The 24321-nt window shown below is 39.7% G+C and overlaps 1 protein-coding gene across 5 annotated transcripts in view; it reads left to right on the forward strand.

Annotated features, from left to right (window-relative positions):
- IGSF9 (immunoglobulin superfamily member 9) overlaps positions 1-24321 on the forward strand; it is a 125422-nt gene that overhangs the window by 73188 nt on the left and 27913 nt on the right. For 3 of the 5 annotated variants that reach the window (XM_073609610.1, XM_073609614.1, XM_073609611.1), the window contains 11 exons: positions 4425-4542; positions 6859-7000; positions 7241-7386; positions 10353-10495; positions 12313-12453; positions 12979-13095; positions 14326-14476; positions 16073-16196; positions 18554-18729; positions 18889-19139; positions 24105-24189. In XM_073609610.1, the coding sequence (XP_073465711.1) occupies positions 4425-4542; positions 6859-7000; positions 7241-7386; positions 10353-10495; positions 12313-12453; positions 12979-13095; positions 14326-14476; positions 16073-16196; positions 18554-18729; positions 18889-19139; positions 24105-24189 (1594 nt within the window). The remainder of the gene's footprint in view (positions 1-4424; positions 4543-6858; positions 7001-7240; positions 7387-10352; positions 10496-12312; positions 12454-12978; positions 13096-14325; positions 14477-16072; positions 16197-18553; positions 18730-18888; positions 19140-24104; positions 24190-24321) is intronic. The other 2 variants (XM_073609612.1, XM_073609613.1) reach the window with 2 other exon arrangements.

Here is a 24321-nt window from a genome sequence, read left to right on the forward strand (position 1 = left end):
CAAAGGAAGACTTTGTATTTTACTCAAAAGCAGCTCACTCACCCGCTGAGACTAAAATTTGAAAAGGTCAGTCCACGCGGAACTGAGGTTTCAGTTTTTGGTATATGCTGAGGAGTTCCCACCATCCTTGTATTGGATTCCCAGATCTGTACACTTGCTGTGCCCATTATGAGGGGTTCCCATCATCCCTGTGCTGAGTTCTCAAGTCTGTACACCTGCCTTGCCTGTTATGAGGGGTTCCCACCATCCCTGTGCTGAGTTCCCGGGTCTGTACACCTGCTGTGACCATTATGAGGGGTTCCCATCATCCCTGTGCTGAGTTCCCGGGTCTGTACACCTGCTGTGCCCATTATGAGGGATTCCCAGGTCTGTACACCTGCTGTGCCCATTATGAGGGGTTCCCATCATCCCTGTGCTGAGTTCCCAGGTCTGTACACCTGCTGTGCCCATTATGAGGGGTTCCCATCATCCCTGTGCTGAGTTCCCAGGTCTGTACACCTGCTGTGTCCATTATGAGGGGTTCCCATCATCCCTGTGCTGAGTTCCTGGGTCTGTACACCTGTTGTGCCCATTATGAGGGGTTCCCACCATCCCTGTGCTGAGTTCCCGGGTCTGTACACCTGCTGTGTCCATTATGAGGGGTTCCCACCATCCCTGTGCTGAGTTCCCGGGTCTGTACACCTGTTGTGCCCATTATGAGGGGTTCCCACCATCCCTGTGCTGAGTTCCTGGGTCTGTACGCCTGCTGTGCCCATTATGAGGGGTTCCCACCATCCCTGTGCTGAGTTCCTGGGTCTGTACTCCTGCTGTGTCCATTATGAGGGGTTCCCACCATCCCTGTGCTGAGTTCCCAGGTCTGTACACCTGCTGTGTCCATTATGAGGGGTTCCCACCATCCCTGTGCTAAGTTCCCGGGTCTGTACACCTGATGTGCCCATTATGAGAGGTTCCTACCATCCATTATGGTCAGGGGATCTCACTATTTGAGAATCCAATAGATATGAGGAGTCAGGAGCTGATAATCCACTTATAACTAAAATATCACCTTCAGGAGGACTGACCCTTCAGTAAAAATGAGTTTACATTTGCAGGTAGCTAATGGAAACAGAAAGAATAGCAATTATAGAAGAAGAATAGAAATTTCTTGCAAATGTTAATGTGCAATTGCAGTTTATTGGGAGGTGTTCTGTAGTCCCAACACACTTCCTGTCCTAGGGTGACAACGCTGCTCCTCCATAGATCCAGTACAATGAGCAAACCAATAAAGCGATGACGTACAGCCTCTGTCCCCCCTGCTATGCTCACTTGGAGGGGGGTTACAGGTGCTCTTCGTCAGGTGTCTACGCACGACTTCACCCGCCGACATGGCGAATTTGCATGGCAGACGGTAAACACGACAACCGTGTTGTCTTTGGCAGTCAGCAGTTGTGTTTACTCATCAGGCTGTGTGGTGTCTGCACAGCGACATCTGAGCGTATTCCTGCGTCAGCGCTTTCTTTTTCTAACAAAGAGCCATTGTCACTCAGTGCGCAGTGCGAGGTGGAGTGCGCTTTTCATGCGGCTGCACCGCCCTCTTGTGGCCGTTCTTCAATACAGCACCCATATAGGATATTGTGCATACACAGCAGGAATAATGTTAGGTAGGACTTACATCATAGGTAAGTATATTGGTGGCCACACTTTACCTGCCTTTTTTTTTTTTTTTTCAGTTATTTTTATTGTTACATATATTATCAGCAGTGAAGAAAGTGGAAGTAGCAGCTGAAATACATAAATGTAAATTGTTTTTCCTGCCGAACCCTTTGCTGTTTAGTAATTCTTCAGACAGCTAAAATAATCTGAGAATGTTTTATCCATCCATCCAGTACTTTACAAATAAATAAATACATAAAAAATATATATAGAGATATATAATATAATATATATATATCTATATCTATATAAATATATAGATATATATATATCTATAGATATATCTATATCTATATCTCTATATATAGATAGAGAATATATATATATATATTCTCTGAGAGAGAGAGAGATAATTAATTGTGTGTGTGTGTATATGTATATATGTGTGTGTGTGTGTATGTATATATATATATATATATATATATATATATATATATATGAGAGAGTTATAGATATCTATCTCTCTCTCTCTCTATATGTATATATGTGTGTGTGTGTGTATATATATATATATATATATATATATATATATATATATATATATATATATATTATATTATAGTATATATACTATAGATATATCTCTAGATAGATATAGTAGAAGAGGAGTGGCCCTATTTTTTTAAAACGAGGGCAATGAATTTCTACAAAATTATTACAGGTGAAGCATTTCTTTTTCACCACTTCAGCCCTGAAAGGATTTACCTCCCTTAATGACCAGGCCATTTTTTTTTTTGCGATTCGGCACTGTGACGCTTTAACTGACAATTGCGCAGTCGTGCGACGCTGTACCCAAACAAAATTGATGTCCTTTTTTTTCCCCCCACAAATTAGAGCTTTCTTTTGGTGGTATTTGATCACCTCTGTGTTTTATATATATTTTTTACTTTCTACTATAATACATATCTAATAAAAAAAAATGTAAAAATAAAAAAAATGTAAAAAAAACCCCATCAGTTTAGGCCAATATGTATTCTTCTTCATATTTTTGGTAAAAAAAAAATCGCAATAAGCGTATATTGATTGGTTTGCGCAAAAGTTATAGCGTCTACAAAATAGGGGAAAGATTTATGGACTTCTTGTTTTTATTTTTTTATTGTTCTTACTAATAATGGCGGCGAGCTGCGATTTTTAGCGGGACTACGACATTGCGGCGGACAAATCTGACCCTAAGTGCCACTTTTTGGTGACCAGTGACACCAATACAGAGATCAGTGCTGAAATAAATACACTGATCACTGTATAAATGGCACTGGCAGGGAAGGGGTTAACACTAGTGGTGATTACAGGGTTAAGTGTTCCCCAGGGAGGTGCTTTCTAACTGTGAGGGGGGGTGGGCTCACTGGGAGTAGAGAGAGATCGCTGTTCCCGATCACTAGGAACAGCTGATCTCATCTCTCCTCCCCTGTCAGAACAGGGATTGTTTACATAAAAAAAATTCAAGGGGTATAAATACTTTTTCAGAGCACTGTATGTGTGTATGTATGTGTGTGTGTATATGTGTGTGTGTGTATATATATATATATATATATATATATATATATATATATATATATATATATATATATATTTTTTTTTTTTTTACATTTACATAAAAAATGTATCTGTAATAATTTTCTGGAAACAATTTTGCTTTGTATTAATATTTTTATGTTCTTTAATACTTATGTATTTTACATAAGATTGCTATAAAGAAATAATTTATCTGTGACAGTTTAGTGGAAACATTATTGCCCCCCTTTCTTTCTTTTTTTTTTTTTTTAATGGGGCTATACCTCATATTTAAAAAGAAAAACAAATAGGAGGGACCCTGATTTGGAAGAAAAAAAATCTGTAATAATTTATAAGGGCAACAATGTTCCTGCAAAAATTCCACAGATAAATTATTTTTTTCTAGAAATTTTATTTCTAGTAAAAAAAAAAAAAAAAACAACAGCAAAGAAAAAAACACACACATATATTGCAGTAAGAATTAGCACTTAAAGGCCATGTTTGGCAAGAAACAAAATATATATTTTTGAAAAAAATGAAGGCCCCTCCTACTGTATGAAAGTAAAAAAAAAAAAATATATAATAAATAAATATATATATATATATATATATATATATGCGTGTGTGTTTATATATATATATATATATATATATATATATACACATTTTTTTTTTGTATGAAATATTAAATACTTTCATACAGTAGGAGTTTTTTTCAAAAATTTAAATATATATAGATTTTTTTTTCTTCCCAAACGTGGCTTTTTTAAGTGCTAATTATTTCTGCAACAACCCAGCAAACATTCAGAATCCATTTTATACGGCATAAACTTCAGCCAAATTAATTCTAATTGGTTGCTCTGGTTCATTAGTACTTAAGAACAAGAGCCCCTCACTGAATGGGGTCATAATTGGGTCGTTTACCAAAGTTAATTTTGTGTTTTATATAGTTCTAGAAAAAAAAAATGTTTTGTGTCATATTTAGAAGTCCTTCAGCTGTGTACTGCATATGGACACAATAATTGGGAACAATAATTGTCTTTTATACATTTGCTGTTGAAGACATTCTTCACTTAAATGGTTTGTTTAGAAGCAATTATTTTATACGTACTTTTTACTTTTTTTGTTTTTAGAAACCATGTCATATAGAAGATTTTTTAATCAGCTGTACTTTTATTTATTACCAGTTTATTTCTACTGTTTGCTATACCTTATTTTGTCTTTATTTCTGCTGGTTGTAGGTTAATAATGGGTCCTTGCGGATCGGCGGCGTGCAGAGGTCCGTTGCTGGCGTGTACACGTGTCATGCAACCAGCGAGGAAGGCGAGGTGATGCACACCACCCGTGTCCTGGTGCAAGGTAGGGACTTTTTTTAGGCCTAAAAATCTGTATTTTTGCATATTGTAGGTGAAATAATGCAAGTGCATCTAAAGCCAAACCTTTTTTTTTTTTTTTTGTTTTTTTTGTTTTTTTTTAAGAGCATAGAGAAGTGTTAGAGTCCCTATCACATTTTTATTGCCGTCTGAGGAGATTTCACGCTCTCTATGTGTTTGTCACCAAAAGAGAAAGTGAAGGAAAATCCAAAATTTTGAGTTGTTACCAGAACAAGAATATAGGGGACATATCCCTTTTCTCTTACCTGTTGCAGTTCAGAATACAGTGCCTTGAAAAAGTATTCATACCCCTTGAAATTTCCCCACATTTTGTCATGTTACAACCAAAAACGTAAATGTATTTTATTGGGATTTTATGTGATAGACCAACACAAAGTGACACATAATTGTGAAGTGGAAGGAAAATGATAAATGGTTTTCAAACTTGTTTACAAATAAATATGTGAAAAGTGTGTGTGTGTGTGTGTGTGGGGGGGGGGGGCATTTGTATTCAGCCCCCTTTACTCTGAAATCCCTAACTAAAATCTAGAAGAACCAATTGCCTTCAGAAGTCACCTAATTAGTAAATAGAGTCCACCTGTGTGTAATGTAATCTCAGTATAAATACAGATGTTCTGTGAAGCCCTCAGAGGTTTGTTAGAGAACCTTAGTGAACAAACAGCATCATGAAGGCCAAGGAACACACCAGACAGGTCAGAGATAAAGTTGTGGAGAAGTATAAAGCAGGGTTAGGTTATAAAAAAAATATCCCAAGCTTTGAACATCTCACAGAGCTCTGTTCAATCCATCATCGGAAAATGGAAAGAGTATGGCACAACTGCAAACCTACCAAGACATGGCCGTCCACCTAAACTGACCGGCCGGGCAAGGAGAACATTCATCAGAGAAGAGCCAAGAGGTCCATGGTAACTCTGGAGGAGCTGCAGAGATCCACAGCTCAGGTGGGAGAATCTGTCCACAGGACAACTATTAGTCGTGTTCTCCACAAATCTGACCTTTATGGAAGAGTGACAAGAAGAAAGACATTGGTGAAAGAAAGCCATAAGAAGTCCTGTTTGCAGTCTGTGAGAAGCCATGTGGGGGACACAGCAAACATGTGGAAGAAGGTGCTCTGATCAAATGAGACCAGAATCAAACTTTTTGGCCTAAAAGCAAAACGCTATGTGTGGTGGAAAACTAACACTGCACACCACCCTGAACACACCCCACTGTGAAACATGGTGGTGGCAGTATCCTGTTGTGGGGATGCTTTTCTTCAGCAGGGACAGGGAAACTGGTCAGAGTTGATGGGAAGATGGATGGAGCCAAATACAGGACAATCTTAGAAGAAAACCTGTTAGAGTCTACAAAAGACTTGAGACTGGGGCGGAGGTTCACCTTCCAGCAGGACAACGACCCTAAACATACAGCCAGAGCTACAATGGAATGGTTTAGATCAAAGCATATTCATGTGTTAGAATGGTCCAGTCACAGTCCAGACCTAAATCCCATTGAGAATCTGTGGCAAGACATGAAAATTTCTGTTCACAGACGCTCTCCATCCAATCTGACAGAGCTTGAGATATTCTACAAAGAAGAATGGGCAAAAATGTCCCTCTCTAGATGTGCAAAGCTGGTAGAGACATCTCCAAAAAGACTTGCAGCTGTAATTGGAGAGAAAGGCGGTTCTACAAAAGTATTGACTCCGGGGGGCGCCATACAAATGTACCCCACACTTTTCACATATTTATTTGTAAAAAAATTTGAAAACCATTTATCATTTTCCTTCCACTTCACAATTATGTGGCACTTTGTGTTGGTCTATCACATAAAATCCAAATAAAATACATTTACGTTTTTTGGTAATAACATGGCAAAATGTGGAGAATTTCAAGGGGTATGAATACTTTGGTGTGGGGATGTTTTTCAGGGGTTGGCCCCTTAGTTCCAGTGAAGGGAATTCTTAAGGCGTCAGCCTACCAAGACATTTTGGACAATTTCATGATCCCAACTTTGTGGGAACAGTTTGGGAAAAGGCCTCTTCTTGTTCCAACATGATTTATCATTCTCTCTCTAAAAATATATATTATATTTATACTACTTATATATACAGTATGTATTATTCATTATGTGCTAGCCTTTTTCTCTCACCTGTTGGGGTTCAGAATGTGTATGTATGTATTGCTATAATTAAAAAAAACTTTTTTTTTTTTTTTACATTTATATGCTATTTTATACAATTTTTATATGTATACGTTATATACTATATATAGTTTTTATATGTATACTTTTTTTTTCTCAGGTCCGCCCGTCATTGTTGTCCCTCCAGAAAACATCACCGTGAATATTTCCCAAGATGCCTTTCTGACCTGCCAGGCAGAAGCCTACCCCGCCAACCTCACCTACAGCTGGTTCCACGGAAACGGCAACGTTTACCTGCTCAGGTAAGGGGTAGATGCGGGGTGAGCATTTTGAATCTTCCTAACACATGGCAGAAAAAAAATTTAAATAAATAATAAAAAAAAAAAAAAAAAAAAAACTGACATGGGGTTCCAATCTCTCACCACCCCATAAAAAAAAAAAAAAAAAAAGTCTATATACTTGTATTGGTCACATTTAGTCACGGCTGCTGGGATTTCACTTCCACTTCAGTGACTGACCTCCTTGTAAACTTTCCTTTGCAGCCGCCTGCAGTCCAGAGTGCGTATCCTAGTGGACGGGAGCTTTCTGCTGCAGCAGGTCACCCCGGAGGATTCTGGGAAGTACACCTGCATTCCCAGCAACGGCCTGTGGAAGTCGCCCTCGGCCTCAGCCTACCTCACTGTACTGCGTATGTAACCCCTTTTTTTTGCTTGTGGTGTGATTTGCATCTCCGGGAACTTTCCGCTCTTAAAAGCGGCTCAGCTGTGCAGATTGTTGGGGTTTAAATGGCCCCTTTCTGGCTGCATTGATCATTTCCTGCTCTAGAGCGCCGTCTGCTGGTGGTGTTGGTCAACTGCACCCATCTTCTGTCCTTGGTTCAGTTGACAAACAAGAGTGGATTTTTTTTTTTTTTTTTTTCATTTTTGGAAGCTTTTCCCTTCGATCCTGTTTAGCCACTTCCACTCTCACACCTGTACAGCCCCTTTGGACCAGAACAATTTTTACTTTTCTGCTATGGGCCTGTTTTTTTGGGAATAACTTTTTCATTTGCAAAACCAAAGAACAGAGTCGGCAGTCAGACTGCTATTCCAATTGGCTGCTCTGCTCTTTGGTTTTGCAACTGTATTTATGATTGGTCCGGAATTGTCCTAGTGCCTTGGGCAATATTCTGTATGGTACATACAACCACTATTCTCAGTAGGAAATATATTTTTAAAATTTTGCTTATGAAGTAAATATATAATAATATAAGCACCTTTATTTTGTTATAATATTATTACAATAATAATATTAAAAATAATGTTAGAATTATATAATATATATATATATAAAAAATTCTAAATTTATTTTTATCGTAATATTATTATTGCAATATTATAACAAAATAAATGTATAACTTTATACATATATCTAGATATAGAGCTAGATAGAGAACTAAAATAAATGTATAACTAATTATATATATAATTAGTTATACATTTATTTTAGTTATAATATTATTACAATAATAATATTATGATAAAAAATAAATTGAATATATATATATTATATAATTTTTACTTTATTTTTATCATAATATTATTATATATAATAATATTATAACAAAAATAAATGTATAAATATATCTATATAGATAGATATATTCATACAGTATCTCACAAAAATAAGTACACCCCTCACATTTTTGTAAATATTTTCTTCTATCTTTTCATGTGACAACACTGAAGAAATGACACTTGTCTACAATGTAAAGTAGTGAGTGTACAGCTTGTATAACAGTGTAAATTTGATGTCCCCTCAAAATAACTCAACACACAGCCATTAATGTCTAAACCGCTGGCAACAAAAGTGAGTACACCCCTAAGGGAAAATGTCCAAGTTTGGCCTAATTAGCCATTTTCCCTCCCCGGGGTCATGTGACTCATTATTGTTACAAGGTCTCAGGTGTGAATGGGGAGCAGGTGTTTTAAATTTGGTGTTATCGCTCTCACTCTCTCATACTGGTCACTGGAAGTTCAACATGGCACCTCATGGCAAAGAACTCTCTGAGGATCTGAAAAAAGAATTGTTGTTCTACATAAAGATGGCCTAGGCCAGTGATGGTGAACCTTGGCACCCCAGATGTTTTGGAACTACATTTCCAATGATGCTCATGCACTCTGCAGTATAGTGGAGCATCATGTGAAATGTAGTTCCAAAACATCTGAGGTGCCAAGGTTCACCATCACTGGTCTAGGCTATAAGAAGATTACCAAGACCCTGAAACTGAGCTGCAGCACGGTGGCCGAGACCATACAGCGGTTTAACAGGACAGGTTCCACTCAGAACAGGCCTCACCATGGTTGAACAAAGAAGTTGAGTGCACGTGCTCAGCATCATATCCAGAGGTTGTCTTTGGGAAATAGACATATGAGTGCTGCCAGCATTACTGCAGAGGTTGAAGGGGTGGGGGGTCAGCCTGTCAGTGCTCAGACCATACGCCGCACACTGCATCAAATTGGTCTGCATGGCTGTCGTCCCAGAAGGAAGCCTCTTCTAAAGATGATGTACAAGAAAGCCCACAAACAGTTTGCTTAAGACAAGTAGACTAAGGACATGGATTACTGGAACCATGTCCTGTGGTCTGATGAGACCAAGATAAACTTATTTGGTTCAGATGGTGACAAGCGTGTGTGGGGGCAACCAGGTGAGGAGTACAAAGACAAGTGTGTCTTGCCTACAGTCAAGCATGGTGGTGGGAGTGTCATGGTCTGGGGCTGCATGAGTGCTGCCGGCACTGGGGAGCTACAGTTCATTGAGGGAACCATGAATGCCAACATGTACTGTGATATACTGAAGCAGAGCATGATCCCCTCCCTTCAGAGACTGGGCCGCAGGGCAGTATTCCAACATGATAACGACCCCAAACACACCTCCAAGATGACCACTGCCTTGCTAAAGAAGCTGAGGGTAAAGGTGATGGACTGGCCAAGCATGTCTCCAGACCTAAACCCTATTGATCATCTGTGGGGCATCCTCAAACGGAAGGTGGAGGAGCACAAGGTCTCCAACATCCACCAGCTCCGTGATGTCATAATGGAGGAGGAGAAGAGGACTCCAGTGACAACCTGTGAAGCTCTGGTGAACTCCACACCCAAGAGGGTTAAGGCAGTTCTGGAAAATAATGGTGGCCACACAAAATATTGACACTTTGGGCCCAATTTGGACATTTTCACTTAGGGGTGTACTCACTTTTGTTGCCAGCGGTTTAGACATTACTGGCTGTGTGTTGAGTTATTTTGAGGGGACAGCAAATTTACACTGTTATACAAGCTGTACACTCACTACTTTACATTGTAACAAAGTGTCATTTCTTCAGTGTTGTCACATGAAAAGATTGAAGAAAATGTTTACAAAAAATGTGAGGGGTATACTCACTTTGGTGAGATTCTGTGTATATACAGATATAGATATATATATTTTTTTGGCAGTTGTCATTCTTGTTTTAGTTTTCGAACAGGTTGTTGTGTTGGCAAATATTAATATTTTTGTTGCCATTGGTTATGGAAAATAATAAATAAAAATAATAATCTATAGAAAATACTGATCGATTTGTGCCGTGTTAACGGTTTGCCTTTTGGTCTTTTTTTTCTCCTCTTCCAATTTCTCCTCCAGATCCGGCCTACGTGACCAACATGCCCGCTGAAACCTACCTGCCCATCGGCATGCGCGGCATGATCCGGTGCCCGGCCAGAGCCAATCCTCCACTGTTGTTCGTCAATTGGACCAAGGACGGCCTCCCATTGAAGCTTGACAAGGTAGGAGACCTCCGTGACCCTTAAGGGCCCCTTTCACACTGGTGGTAATGACCACCCTCTGAAAAGAGATCTGCTGTGGCTCGCTTTTCAGAGGGCGATTTAGCAGCGGCTGACAGGCATTCAGGATGCACCACTGCCACCTCTTGATACCAAGTTTATTTTTTAATTGGCGATTAATTTAATTGGCCTGACTGCGCCTCAACTGTAAGACAATCATTTGGCCCGCAGTTGCGGTGCTGCTTCATTGGTTTCAATTGGCGAGTTCGATGGGTGGTGCCGCCGGTCAAACTCTGCAGCCCGTGTTCGAATTGCTGTGGCTGAAACGCACACCAGACAAATGTCACACACACACACACGTTCACACAGGCTGGGCAACTTTTCTCTGTGATGCATAATAATTTCAATGATCATCAGCTCCATCTAGTGGCTGAAATGCGGTATAGTTTCTCACTGAGGTGTTTCAGAAGATTATACCACATTTTGGTCACTAGATGGAGCTGATGATCATAGGAATTTAACTAACCCTTTGGGTTTTCAAGATGTCACTTTGTAACAGACTGGTTGGATATACATTCTTTAAACTTGAATGCAGCAAAGTATATCCATTTATGAAGTCAGATATGTCAAATATAATATATTTTATATATTATTTTATTTTTAATATGAATATAAAATGTAAGAGTTTAATATATATTATGTTTAAAACTGAAATAATTTAAACTATTACATTTTAAATTTATATTAAAAATAAAATATAGAATATTATATTTTATTTTTAATATAAAATGTGATTTAATTTATGTGATTATTTAAATATATTTATAATGGAATATAAAAGTTTATAGAATATGTAACAGTTTATATTTTTCAATATAATAGTTTATATATTTAATTTTAAATATAAATAATAGTAATAGTTTATATTTCATTTTTACATATATATAATAGTTTATATATTTCATTCATTTTTAAAATAAATAAATATATATATATATATATATATATATATATATATATATATATATATATATATATATATATATATATATTTTTTTTTTTTTAAATATAGAATACATTTTATATTTATATTAAAAATGAAATATATAAACTAATAGTTTTTTTAAAAGTTTATATTATTTATTTTTCAAATATATATTATGTTATATCTGTAATAGAATATAAATATAATAGTTTATATATTTAATTCTAAATATGAAATGTAATCGTTTTAAAATATAATATATAAATGTTTATATATTGTTTCATTTTAATATAAAAATTAAATAGTTTGTTTTATTTTATTTTTTAAATAAATATAAAATGTAATCATTTATACTATTTAATTTTTTTTATATAATATAATAGTTAATATATTTTCACTTTTAATATAAAATTTAATAGTTCGCTATATTTCATTTTTTCTAAATATAATATTTATATATCATTTCATTTTTAATGAAACATATAAAATGTAATTGTTTATTTTCATTTACTTTTTAAATACATTTATGCAAGTGCAGATACATGTGTTCTATTTTTTATTTTATTTTTTATTAATTTTTTTTGTGCTGAGTGTACCATGTCTGGTATTGACGAGTTCCAAAAATTATATATTTGGGTAGATGTGGCGAGGTCATTTTTAAAATAATTTTTAAATGTTAATGGTAATTAAAAACGCTGGATGTTGCTTGTCAAAAATAACACTTCATTGGAAAGTATGTGGCCTCAGGAGGCCGAGATTGTACTGACTGTGGAAAAGATGTAATATTTTATAAAATGTTATATTTATGGCGTTTCCCCTCCATTCTCGTTGCCAGTTTCCAGGATGGTACCTGGATGAGGACGGTTCTATTGTTGTGGCAACGGGGAATGATGATGCCCTTGGCATGTACACCTGCACTCCCTACAACAGCTACGGAAGCATGGGGGTGTCTCTGCCCACTGCTGTCATCCTAAAGGTATGGTGGACCATGTGACAATCCTGTTTCAAATTATGAAAAATGTTTTGACTAATGTATATGTGTTTTTGGGTTTAGATACACTTAAAGATCAACAACAATGTTATAACACTTAAGGTCAACCTTCTCCAGCATCTGCAACCTAGCTTCATTGGCTCTTCAGTCTCTCTTCACTGAGTTGGTGGAATAGGTCCTATGTTGCCTGCAGGTAGATGGCCTCGCCTTTAGGCCTGTGGAGAAAGGCCATACAGTTCAGTACACTGTGGCCCTATTGACTTTGAGAAGAGCACTGAAGGGCCGCTGGAGGTGTGTGCAGGCCATGGCCAATGCATAAGTTTGCTGGCTGATTGGACTTCAGTTGTGGGCCATATATGTGGAATGGGGAAGGCTAGGGTTGGGCAGTTGGCCCCAAGTGTTATAAATTATTATCCTTAAAAAAAAAAAAAAAAACTCAGCATTGACAACTTACCATTTCTTCGTTCTGCCATGATTCCTCTTATTATGTCTTTTGTTTGTTTTTATTAGGATCCACCCTCTTTCACCGACCTTCCAAAAGATGAGTATTTCCAGGATGTGGGGAGGGAGCTGATCATCCCTTGTGCCGCTACCGGGGACCCACTTCCAGTCATCAGCTGGGCCAAGGTGAGAATGGACAGGCAGGACTGTCATAAAAGAACATTCCCAACCAAACCTTATATATATATATATATATATATATATATATATATATATATATATATATATATATATATAGATAAAAAAGGGAAGTGTTAGAGCATCCATTCTCAACTAGGGTTCCTCCAGAAGTTGCTAGAGGTTACTTGAGCTGTGGCTGATTGACCTCTCATCCGATGGTGCCTACATAGTCCCAGGGCCTGACCTCCCGTCCGATGGTGCCTCCATAGTCCCAGGGCCTGGCCTCCCATCCGATGGTGTCTCCATAGTCCCAGGGCCTGACTTCCTATCCGATGGTGCCTCCATAGTCCCAGGGCCTAACCTCCCATCCGATGGTGCCTCCATAGTCCCAGGGCCTAACCTCCCATCCGATGGTGCCTCCATAGTCCCAGGGCCTGACCTCCCATTCAATGGTGCCTCCATAGTCCCAGGGCCTGACTTCCTATCCGATGGTGCCTCCATAGTCCCAGGGCCTGACCTCCCATCCGATGGTGCCTCCATAGTCCCAGGGCCTGACCTCCCATCCGATGGTGCCTCCATAGTCCCAGGGCCTGACCTCACATACGATGGTGCCTCCATAGTCCCAGGACCTGACCTCCTATCCGATGGTGCCTCCATAGTCCCAGGGCCTGACCTCACATAGGATGGTGCCTCCATAGTCCCAAGATCTGACCTCCTATCCGATGGTGCCTCTATAGTCCCAGGGCTAACATTATTTGGCAGCACCAACGGCTTGACACCAATATTCATTTTAGCTAGCTGAAAGGGTGGAATTCTGACTACCACTGTAAGGGGTCAAATTCCTTCCGTTGTCAACCAATGTAACCAAGTAGGGTTTCCCAAGACCTAAAAATTATTTTATGGTTGGGGAAGAATAGTTGGGTTAGAACCTCTCTCAGGTTTGTATTACTGTCCCCCTGGGGAAATTCACCGTCTCTATTCATCCTGGTGACCATTGTCAAAAAGAGGATGGGAACTCTGAATCTTTACAGTTGTCACTGAGTGCAAAACTGCCATTAGGCGGCAACTGTCTAAGAGGGGATTTTCCCTTTGTTTTGGAGATCTTTCCTCCCACTTCCTTTTTTGTCTCCCAGATAGAAAGTGAGGCTTAAACACTTGTTCCGATGACCACTGCCTGCCCATTGTCCTGGTTCTGTCATGAATTGCTCTATTAACAGGACCCGTTTTGTCCTACAGCTTGGGATGCCTGGTAAAAGTGGTGCTCAGATGGATGTAAACGGCAGTTTGATATTCAGACCTCTCACCAAGGAGGAACACGGCCTGTGGGAATGCGCCGCTGCTAATAATGTGGCCAGAATTAGCACGCGCACTGCTGTCTTTGTATTGGGTATGTTTTATGTGCAGGTTTAGGACTGTATAAGTTTATGTATACTGTTACGGATGTTTTTTGATCGAGAACCTTTCACGTGTAATGTGTGTACAAATCAATAGGGCTGAAGAGCCGGTGACTTGGAAGAACCTTTAATTTCCTCCAGTCTGTTTTTAGTGCACCGCCTTATCCTGGGTGACCAGTCCACTTGGGCTTAAGCTTTAACTCATAGATCTGCCCTATCTTCATATCATCTCAGGCAACCAACAAGCTCGCTGTTGGCAGTTGCTGAAGGGCTGTTATTGGTTTGCGTGAGGGTGGGGGCATGGCAAAGCTCAGAGTTGGATCATAAGTTAAGACCTATGTGCACAGTGCATTCAGGATACAGGGGCACCCTGAGACCACCAAGGATGACTTGGGGAAAAAATGAAAACATCAGGGCTGAAGCAGGAGCCTTCTCTAAGTCCATACTGAGACACCTAATATATATATGAAAAGTATAATTTAAAGAAGGGATATGCAATTAGCGGACCTCCAGCTGTTACAAAACTACAAGTCCCATCATGCCTCTGCCTCTGGGTGTCATGCCTGTGGCTGTCAGAGTCTTGCAATGCCTCATGGGACTTGTAGTTCTGCAACAGCTGGAGGTCCGCTAATTGCATATACCTGATTTAAAGGAATCCAGTCAACAATGGTTTTAAATTTAAACTAAAAGCACTGCTTAAGAACAGACAAGGTTCCTGCATAAGAGTAGACACCGCAAGATCTCCCACAAGGTCCCTGCTCAAGAGAAGATACCACAATGTCCTTGCTTAAGAGAAGACACCACAGGGTTCTTGTTTAAGAGTAGACCATGCAAGGTCCTTGCTTACATGAGGATACCACAAGGTTTCCTAACCCAAAAATCTGTTCTCCTGTCCTGGAGCTTAATTTTTTTCAGAATTCAGGACAAAATCCTGCCCCCATAGGGGTAAACCCTGAAAAGCTACAAGCTTAAATGTTTAAGTGCAGACCATGCAAGGTCCCTGCTCAAGAGTAGACACCACAAGGTCCCTGCTTAGGAGTATACCCCCGCAAGGTCCCTGCTCAAGAGTAGACACCACAAGGTCCCTGCTTAGGAGTTGACCATGCAAGGTCCCTGCTTAGGAGTTGACCACGCAAGGACCCTGCTTAGAAGTTGACCACGCAAGGTCCCTGCTTAGGAGTTGACCACGCAAGGTCCCTGCTTAAGGAGTAGACAGACCCCGCAAGGTCCCTGCTTACGGGAGGACACCACAAGGTTTCTTAGCTAAAAAATCTGTTCTCCTGTCCTGAAGCTGCAACTTTTCAGAATTCAGAACAAAGTCCTGCCCCCACAGCGGTCAACCCTGAAAATTTACAAACTTCCTGTCCAGTAGCAGTGTTCCTACCGGCCTCTAATGATCCCTTAGCGGGTGTTCTACCTAGTGACAGTAATAGAAGGAAACTTTTGGCGCCAGTTTTTAAGAAGGGCCTTTCATTAAAAATGTTTGCAATGACCTCCAGGTTCACTTGAAGGCTGAACCTCTAAGATATAAGAGATAAGGTATTTTGTCTTGTAACAGACTCTTATCGTGTGATTATAATTTTTTGCAGGCACCAGTCCCCATGCAGTCAGCAACGTGTCCGCCCAGTCGTTGGTGAACGCAATAAACATCACCTGGAGCCCTGGCTTTGATGGAGGATACTTCCAGAGGTTCAGCGTTTGGTATGCCCCGCTGTGAGTTTTCTTTTACTAACCTAGAAGGAGATGTATCTATGGTTAATGCATGGAAGTCTTGTGTCCCCTTACCCCCCCCCCCCCCATGGCTGAGACCACCCTTACCCCCCCCCCCCCCCCCCCATGGCTGAGACCACAGGTGATAAGTGACATGGGGGGGGGTCCTTGTCCATACTTCCATTTTTCCATAGGAAGACCTTTACCCTCAAAGAAGTTTCCTTTCTCACATTCATCACCTTGAGCGATGGTGAAAGAAAGACCTCTCCAAGCCCTTCTTTTCCCTGATGCTCTTCCAAACCCTAGAGCTTTGCTCACGTTTTCGGTAAGGGGCTTGCAAGACGTTTCCTCATATACAGTACATGTTTTCAGCACTTCACAGCAGACATGTGCTGTCTAGGAATAATTTTAGGCCTGCACTGGATCAGCCACAGATATGAAGAGCTACAAAACTGTTTTTTTTTTCTTTTTTCCCCTGTGTAAGAATGAAAATCTGATTCATCTCCTTGTCATGTAGCCCATCTAACGTGTAGTGTGTAGATACCACTGTATAGATCAGGGGTCTCCAAACTTCAGCCCAGATGTGGCCTTTTTGCAAGCCTTTTTTGGCTCTTGGGACACTATTTCTCCCCACTGACTCCAACAATGTGGTACTATTACTCCCCACTGACACAAGAGATGGGGAACCAATTCTCCCACTGACATCAATAATGTCATACTTTTTTTTTTTTTTACTCCCACCAACCACCGAGCCTATGGCGTCGTTTACTCCCACTAGCAACAGTCCGCCCCCCCTAAAGTTTTTAAAGGGCAGTAACCTGGCTCTTTGTTTCGAAAGTTTGGAGATCCCTGGTATAGATTGTGTCCTTGCATTCACCCTGAGAAACCTGGTTTGTACAGAAGATACAATGTTGCAAAAAAGGATAATTAAATGTTTGAATTGCGATCACAACATAGATGATCAGTGTAAATAATTGAATGCTATACATCTACTGTACAAATCAAACATTTTCACATTAATCTCACGTTTTACCAATATTGGCATTGGTAGATTTTGGTTCTGGGTGAAATGACTAACAGTATTTTTGATAAAAGTATCATCTTTATTTTCTTTAGAGGTATAAAATAGGTGCAAAACTGGTACAGACGGTTCATGGTGACCTCCATCTGTGGTCACCAAACAAGACACACTAACACTTAGGGACCCTAACACATGACACACTGATGTTTGGTGGTCCAGAACAATGGCACACTGACATTTGGGGGGTCAAGAACAATAACACAGTGACACTTGGGGGTCCAGAACACTGACACTTGGGGGTCCAGAATAATGACACACTGATGTTTGGGGGTCAGAACAATGACACACTGACGCTTGGGGGCTCAGAACAATGACACACAGATGTTTGGGGGTCCAGAACAATGGCACACTGACATTTGGGGGTCCAGAACAATGGCACACTGACGTTTGGGGGGTCAAGAACAATAACACAGTGACACTTGGGGGTCCAGAACACTGACACTCGGGGGTCCAGAACAATGACACACTGATGTTTGGGGGTCAGAACAATGACACACTGACTCCCTAGGGTCCAGAACATAATAGACAGGCACTCAGGATCCCAAACAGTAAGCACTGATCCCTGGGGTCCCCAAAACTACTACATTTGAGGCTCCAAGCACATTGACACACTGACACTTGGGGGTTCCAAAATGACACTCATGCTTGGTGGTCCCCAAAACAATTATACTTGAGGTTCCCAGAACAAGGACACACTGATCCATGGGGGCCCCCATAATGTCACCCACACTTGGTGGTCCCCAAGACAACGACACACTGATTCCCCAGGGTCCAGAACATAATACACAGACACTCGGGATCCCAAACAATATGTTATTTGGGGATCCTTAGGATCTCCGAGATAACACCCACACTTATTGGTCCCCAAAACGACTTCATTTGAGGTTCTAAGAATGATAATACACTGACACTTGGAGGACCCAAAACAATGAGGAACTGACACTTGAGGGTCTAGAACATTAACACACTGATATTTGGGGGGGGGGGGTCCCTAAAATGACACCCATACTTGGTGGTCCCCAACACAATGATAGTTGAAGTTCCCAGAACACCGACACTTTTAGGAGTCCTGCTACAATGACACACTGATCCTTGGGGGGTCCTCAAAATCACATCCACACTTGGTGGTTCCCCTAAAACAATGACACGCTGACACTCGGGGTCGGTTTCCTAGGAAGATACAAGTTTGGGGAGCTCCATCCCCTTCCACAGTGGATCTACCGTCTCTTCTCCTCCCAAATTGCTGCTGACCGGCGTTGGCTGTTTCATCTCTTGCCAGGGTGAAGAAGCTCGCTCACGGCCACCACGAGTGGATTTCCCTGTCTGCCTCAGTTGGTGCCAATTACCTTGTGGTGGAGAACCTGCAGTCAGAAAACACGTACCAGTTCAGCGTTCTGTCTCAGAACAAGTTGGGCAGTGGGCCATTCAGTGAAATTGTGGAGGCCTCTCCTCTCAGTAAGTGAACGTTTTGTCGGTAAGCACTGTCTTTCTGCCTGCTGCTCACCCTGGTGCTCCTTCGTGTGGTCCCGTCACCGGTGGCTCTCCCTTCTCGTCTCTTAACTCCCGCTTAACATTTCCTCCTCCTCAATAATCACTAATGTTTTGGCCTCTCAGGTATCCCACCCACCACCTTACCTCCACCTGTACCCACCACAGACTCTCGGGATACTCTGACTCCTCCCCGTTACCTTTCGGCCAATGAGACCTCCCGTGGCGTGCTGCTGATCTGGGCCCCGCCCCTGCGGTCCTTCCTCCCTCTGCGTGGGTATGGTCTGGAGTGCAGACGCGATGAGGGAGCTTGGGAGCTTCTTGATGAGTCCATCCCAACCACCCAGACGGAGCTTCTGGTTCCCGGGCTCTTTAAGGTAAGAAGGCGGCTGAGACCACTAGATGGTGCTGTTGTACAAAAAAAAAAAAAAAAAAAAAAAAACCTTCTGAATGCCAGTCTGTGTTTGGTTCAAAACTAGCCAAGTTGGGTAGACCTATAATGGTACTTTATTTAAGTAGCAGCCTTCTATCACCCTGTAAAAGCAGTGCTGGATGAAAGGGAATTGTCAAACATGGGCACATGGTGTGTATTTATTAAAAAAATAAAAAAATTAATTTAAATTTGCATAGCTGTTTATCTATTAAAACTGCACGTAAATTTGTTCTGTGCTAATGGGGCAAAATTAAATATTTTGTGCAATTTGGGATGTGTTAATGTGGAAATTGCATTAATATGGCTACTAGATGGCGCTAAGTAGCCTAATGATTTCATATCATAGTCCTCGCCATCTAGTGGCCATAATGTGGTAATGGGCAGTAGATGGCGCCGAATATCATAAGAAACAAATATGCTCCTCGGTGCCATCCAGTGGCCACTAAATGCCATTGAATATCGTAGGAATAAGTATGTCCTTCAGCACCATCCGATGGCAGCTTTTTTCTGCATTTACACATTGCAAAGAATATAGCCTGAGAACATTTTGATTTTGCCCCATTTGCACAAAATGAACCTACATGCAGTTTTAAAGGAATGGAGTTACACCACTTTTTAAAAAAAAATATATACCCCTATACAGTATATCCGTGCTTGATCCAGCACTGCTCTTACAGAGTGAGAGTAAAGGAAGCTGCAGTACTTAATGGGAGTTATATTTTATTTCTATAATTATACCCCAAAATATATAAGCGTGTCAAGTTCAAGACTGTATACTAGCGTTTGGCTGTATTACACGCACTGCAACCCAAAGTAATTTATGAAAGCAACTGCTCTTACCTGAAAAGAAAAAAAAATGTTTATGGAAATTTCTGTTCCACTTATAAAGTCATGCATGTGTTAAATACCGGTATATATTAAACGAATATAAGAAAAATATAACCATGTTATTCATTAATAATTAAAAAATCAACAATATAATAATAATAATAATTTTTTATTTTTGAACAATATAATACAAAATAAGAGAAAATATTTATTATTATTTTGCATTATATTGTGTTTTTTTTTTTAATTATTATTATTATTAGTATTCACAATAAATCACCAATACAATAATATCAGCAAAAATATAATTATTATTGAATATTAATACATTCAATACAGTAAAGGAAGCTGCGGTGCTTCATGGGAGTTATATTTTATTTTTATTTTTATTGGTATACCCCAAATTTTATAAAGGCGTCAAGTTCAAGACTGCATACTAGCGTTTGGTTGTATTACACGCACTGCAACCCAAAGTAATTTATGAAAGCAACTGCTCTTTCCTGAAAAGAAAGAAAAAAAAAGGTTTATGGGGATTACTGTTCCCCTTATAGTCATGCATGTGCAAAATATATATTAAAAGAATATAGGAAAAATATATCAATGTTATCCATTAATAATTAAAAAATCAATACAATAATAATAATTATTATTTTTATTATTGAACAATATAATACAAAAAAATAGAAAATATTTATTATTATTTTGCATTATATTGTGGATTTTTATTTGAATTATTATTAATATTCACAATAAATCACCGATACAATAATATCAGCAATAATAATATAATTAATATTGAATATTAATACATTATTGGATTTATTATTTTACATTTATATTGTATATTTAAATTATTAATAATAATCAGCTATATATATAAAATAAAATAATAAAAAGGATTTGATTTAAAAAAAATAACCCCCAATATAGTTGGCTTTGATGGTGCTAGATAAGGATCAAGGAGTGGAGATGCCCGATCCGTGTCCCATTCCAGTGGTATCCTCTTTTAGATATTTTAGGTGTCCAGATATCGCCTAGGCTTGCGGATTATTGCCAACTAAATTTTTTTATCCCTTATTGTCCCAATTTAAGGATAAGAATAATACCTGGAATAATCTTAAATTGTCACTGGCGGGAAAAACCGATCTAATCAAAATGATTCTAACGCTACAGCTATTATATTTCATCCACAACCCACCCGTAGGGATTAATCTGAAAATATTCAGAGTGGTTGATACCCTTTTTTTTTAGATGCTTACTGTGGAATACTGCCCCCTCCAGGATTAAACTGAAACAACTGCAATACCCCTAAAGATGGCGGAGGATTGGCAGTACCCAATCCTTGGCTGTGAATTATGTAAGGGGAACCATTTTATGGAGGGGAAACTCCATTTGTTGATGCCACCATCCTGAATATAATATATATAGAGAAATAAGTACCCCCTGGTACAACGGGACTTTAAGGGCGAACTTTTGAAGACACAATATTTTCAAAAAAGATAGAAAAATATATTTCATAAAAACAGTAGTAACGGTCAGAGATGACAACCGTTACACAAAGTGATACATAATATCCATATATAGTATATAAGAAAAGAGCACTTCTCCTATAGTCCGACGCGTTTCGGCAGATTCAAGATAAATCCCTTCTTAAAGGACATGAAGGAGACAATAGTTGGGGACGCTCTGAAACAGAAAAAACAGACAAAGTCTAGACTTCCAGAAAACAAAAGGGCAAACACAGTGTCAAACATGGGACAACTGCAATACCCCTAAAGACGGTGGAGGACTGGCAGTACCCAATCGTCTGGCTGTGCTATCTTGCAGCCCAAATGCAGCACCTGGTTGGCTCCATGTCCCATAATCCGGTAGGCTCGTCGGCACACCTTATCGGCATCGGAGCGTAAACTGTTTCCGATGGGACTGGAAGCGCAGATGTTTCGTAAATCTAATAAAACAGGCGCCTACTCTTACGCTAATCCAAAAAATATGGAACAAGGGCAAACCGTTGCAGGGGGTGATAGGATTCACTGAATATAGTCCGCATTGGGGCAACCATGTAAAACTGACTAAGTTACAGCGGGGGCCTAGGTGGCGCGCCTTTTGATGTGACTGTTTTGTCCCATATATTTCGAAATGGCAGGCGAATGCCATTCCCCAAACTACAAAACAGGTTTAAGCTACCCCCACAATGCTCTACCCCAGGGCTGTCTTAATATCATCATGGGCCCCTGGGCAAAGTAATGCAGTGGGGTCCCTACCAGCCTGCCCCAATTTACACACCTACTTTCAAGAATTAAAGTATAAATAGCTGATACAATTAAACATATATTATTATTAGTACTTTCAATGAAAGGGGGGGATCAGGACAGCACAATACAGGTTCCTGGATGCTGCCTGGGACATGGTCATTCTGGGACAACTTAGTAAAAAAAGCGTGACTGTCCCAGCAAATCCGGGACAGTTGGCAAATCTGGTGTAATGCAATTATCATGGGCCCCCATATACTTGGGGCCCCTGGGCAGTGCCCAGGGGTGTCCATGCATTAAGATGGCCCTGCTCTATTACTATCTTCAGCTACTCCACGCTGTGTGCACATTGGGTTATGCAGGAGAATGGGTCATGTCTTATACTCCCTATTTTCCACATGTTACAGTCTAGCACTGGAACTAAGGGGATCCTATCCCAATGCTATCAATTGTTACTAATGGAACACTTAAGGGCGCACCCCATCAAGGCAATAACCCTATGGGAGAGAGATTTGGGTCCACTCACGGGAGATCAGTGGGAGGAAGCCCTTCAGTCTATCTCCACTTGTTCCTTAAATGTAGCTCAAAAAGTATCTCAGTTACATGTTGTACTTAGAGGACACTACACCCCCGAAAAAGCTTCATAGGATGGGCAGACAGGCGGGGACCCCCTGTGTGGTAAATGCAGGCGAACCACTGGGGACCTTATCCATCTCCGCTGGCAATGCCTGAAGCTCCATCGCTACTGGAGCACGGTAATCGGAACGCTCAATCGGGTGTTTCAGACAAGTGTACCTTTAGATCCAATCTGTTGTGTATTGGGAAGGAGTTCTGAAGGAGGTGATCCCAGAGGAGATGGTTAGGATTGCATTCTCCCGGGCGCTATTCCAGCCTAGAAAGCTCATCTTGATGGGTTGGAAATCGTCCTGACCGCCCACAGCCGCTTCTTGGATAACACACATGGGACATCCTCCTATTATGAAGCGATACATTTATCAACGTAGGGGGAGCCCGGGTAGGTTTTGAAAGGATATGGTCCCCATGGCTTGATATGCCTGGACTATGACATAAGGACTTGGTAATGTCTAGAATTCTACAATGCCCTACAGGGTGGTTTTGCTATGAAAATTCGTAAATTCGAAATTTGAAAACCTGAAAATGTGAAAATCTGAAATAATAACTAATAATAACTTGACTATTGATAACTATTAAATTATAGGTATTGGTATTTCCATTCAAATTTGTCTGTTAGTGAACGTCGAATACGAATTTATCCAAAGTTATTCATTATCCGAGATAACGAATGCTGTATCTAAACGAATGGAACATAACGAATTAATAATAATAAATAACAATAACTTTTTATTATTATTTATTCGTTCCGTTTCATTTGTTTAGATGCAGCATTCGTTAAGTAATGAATTATCCGAAATAACGAATGCCGCATCTAAACAAATGGAACAGAACAAATTAATAATAAATAATAATAAAAAGTTAATATTATTATTATTGTTACTTATTATTATTAATTCGTTATGTTCCATTAGTTTAGATACAGCATTCGTTATTTTGGAAAATTAATAACTTCGGATAAATTCATATTCGTTACGTTCACTAACAGCCAAATTTGAAAGGAAATTCCAATACCTATAATTTAATAGTTAAGTTATTAGTTATTCTTTCGAATTTTCTTTCTTATTTTAGGATTTACAAATTTTTAAATTGCGATCATAACGAATGATCCGAAAAACGGGAAAAAAAAAAAAATTAATGAAAAACAACAAATATGTCTACTGAACAAGAACATGGCCCTGACCCGTTTTTCCCCGCAGGATTCCTTGTATGAATTCCGAATGGTGGCCTTTGCCGGCGATTACATCAGCGAGCCCAGTAATTCCGTGAACATCTCTACGTCAGGTGAGTGGGTGGGAAATGAGAGCACCAGATGTATACCTAAAGGGAACATGTACATATTTTACTTCTTTTTTTGTTGTAAAAAAGCTATTTGTAAATAGTTGGTTACAGACCTCAGTAGCTCATGATAGGAAT

The sequence above is a fragment of the Aquarana catesbeiana genome, linkage group LG13, assembly GCF_042186555.1.
Source record: "Aquarana catesbeiana isolate 2022-GZ linkage group LG13, ASM4218655v1, whole genome shotgun sequence".
Classification (NCBI taxonomy): Eukaryota; Metazoa; Chordata; class Amphibia; order Anura; family Ranidae; genus Aquarana; species Aquarana catesbeiana.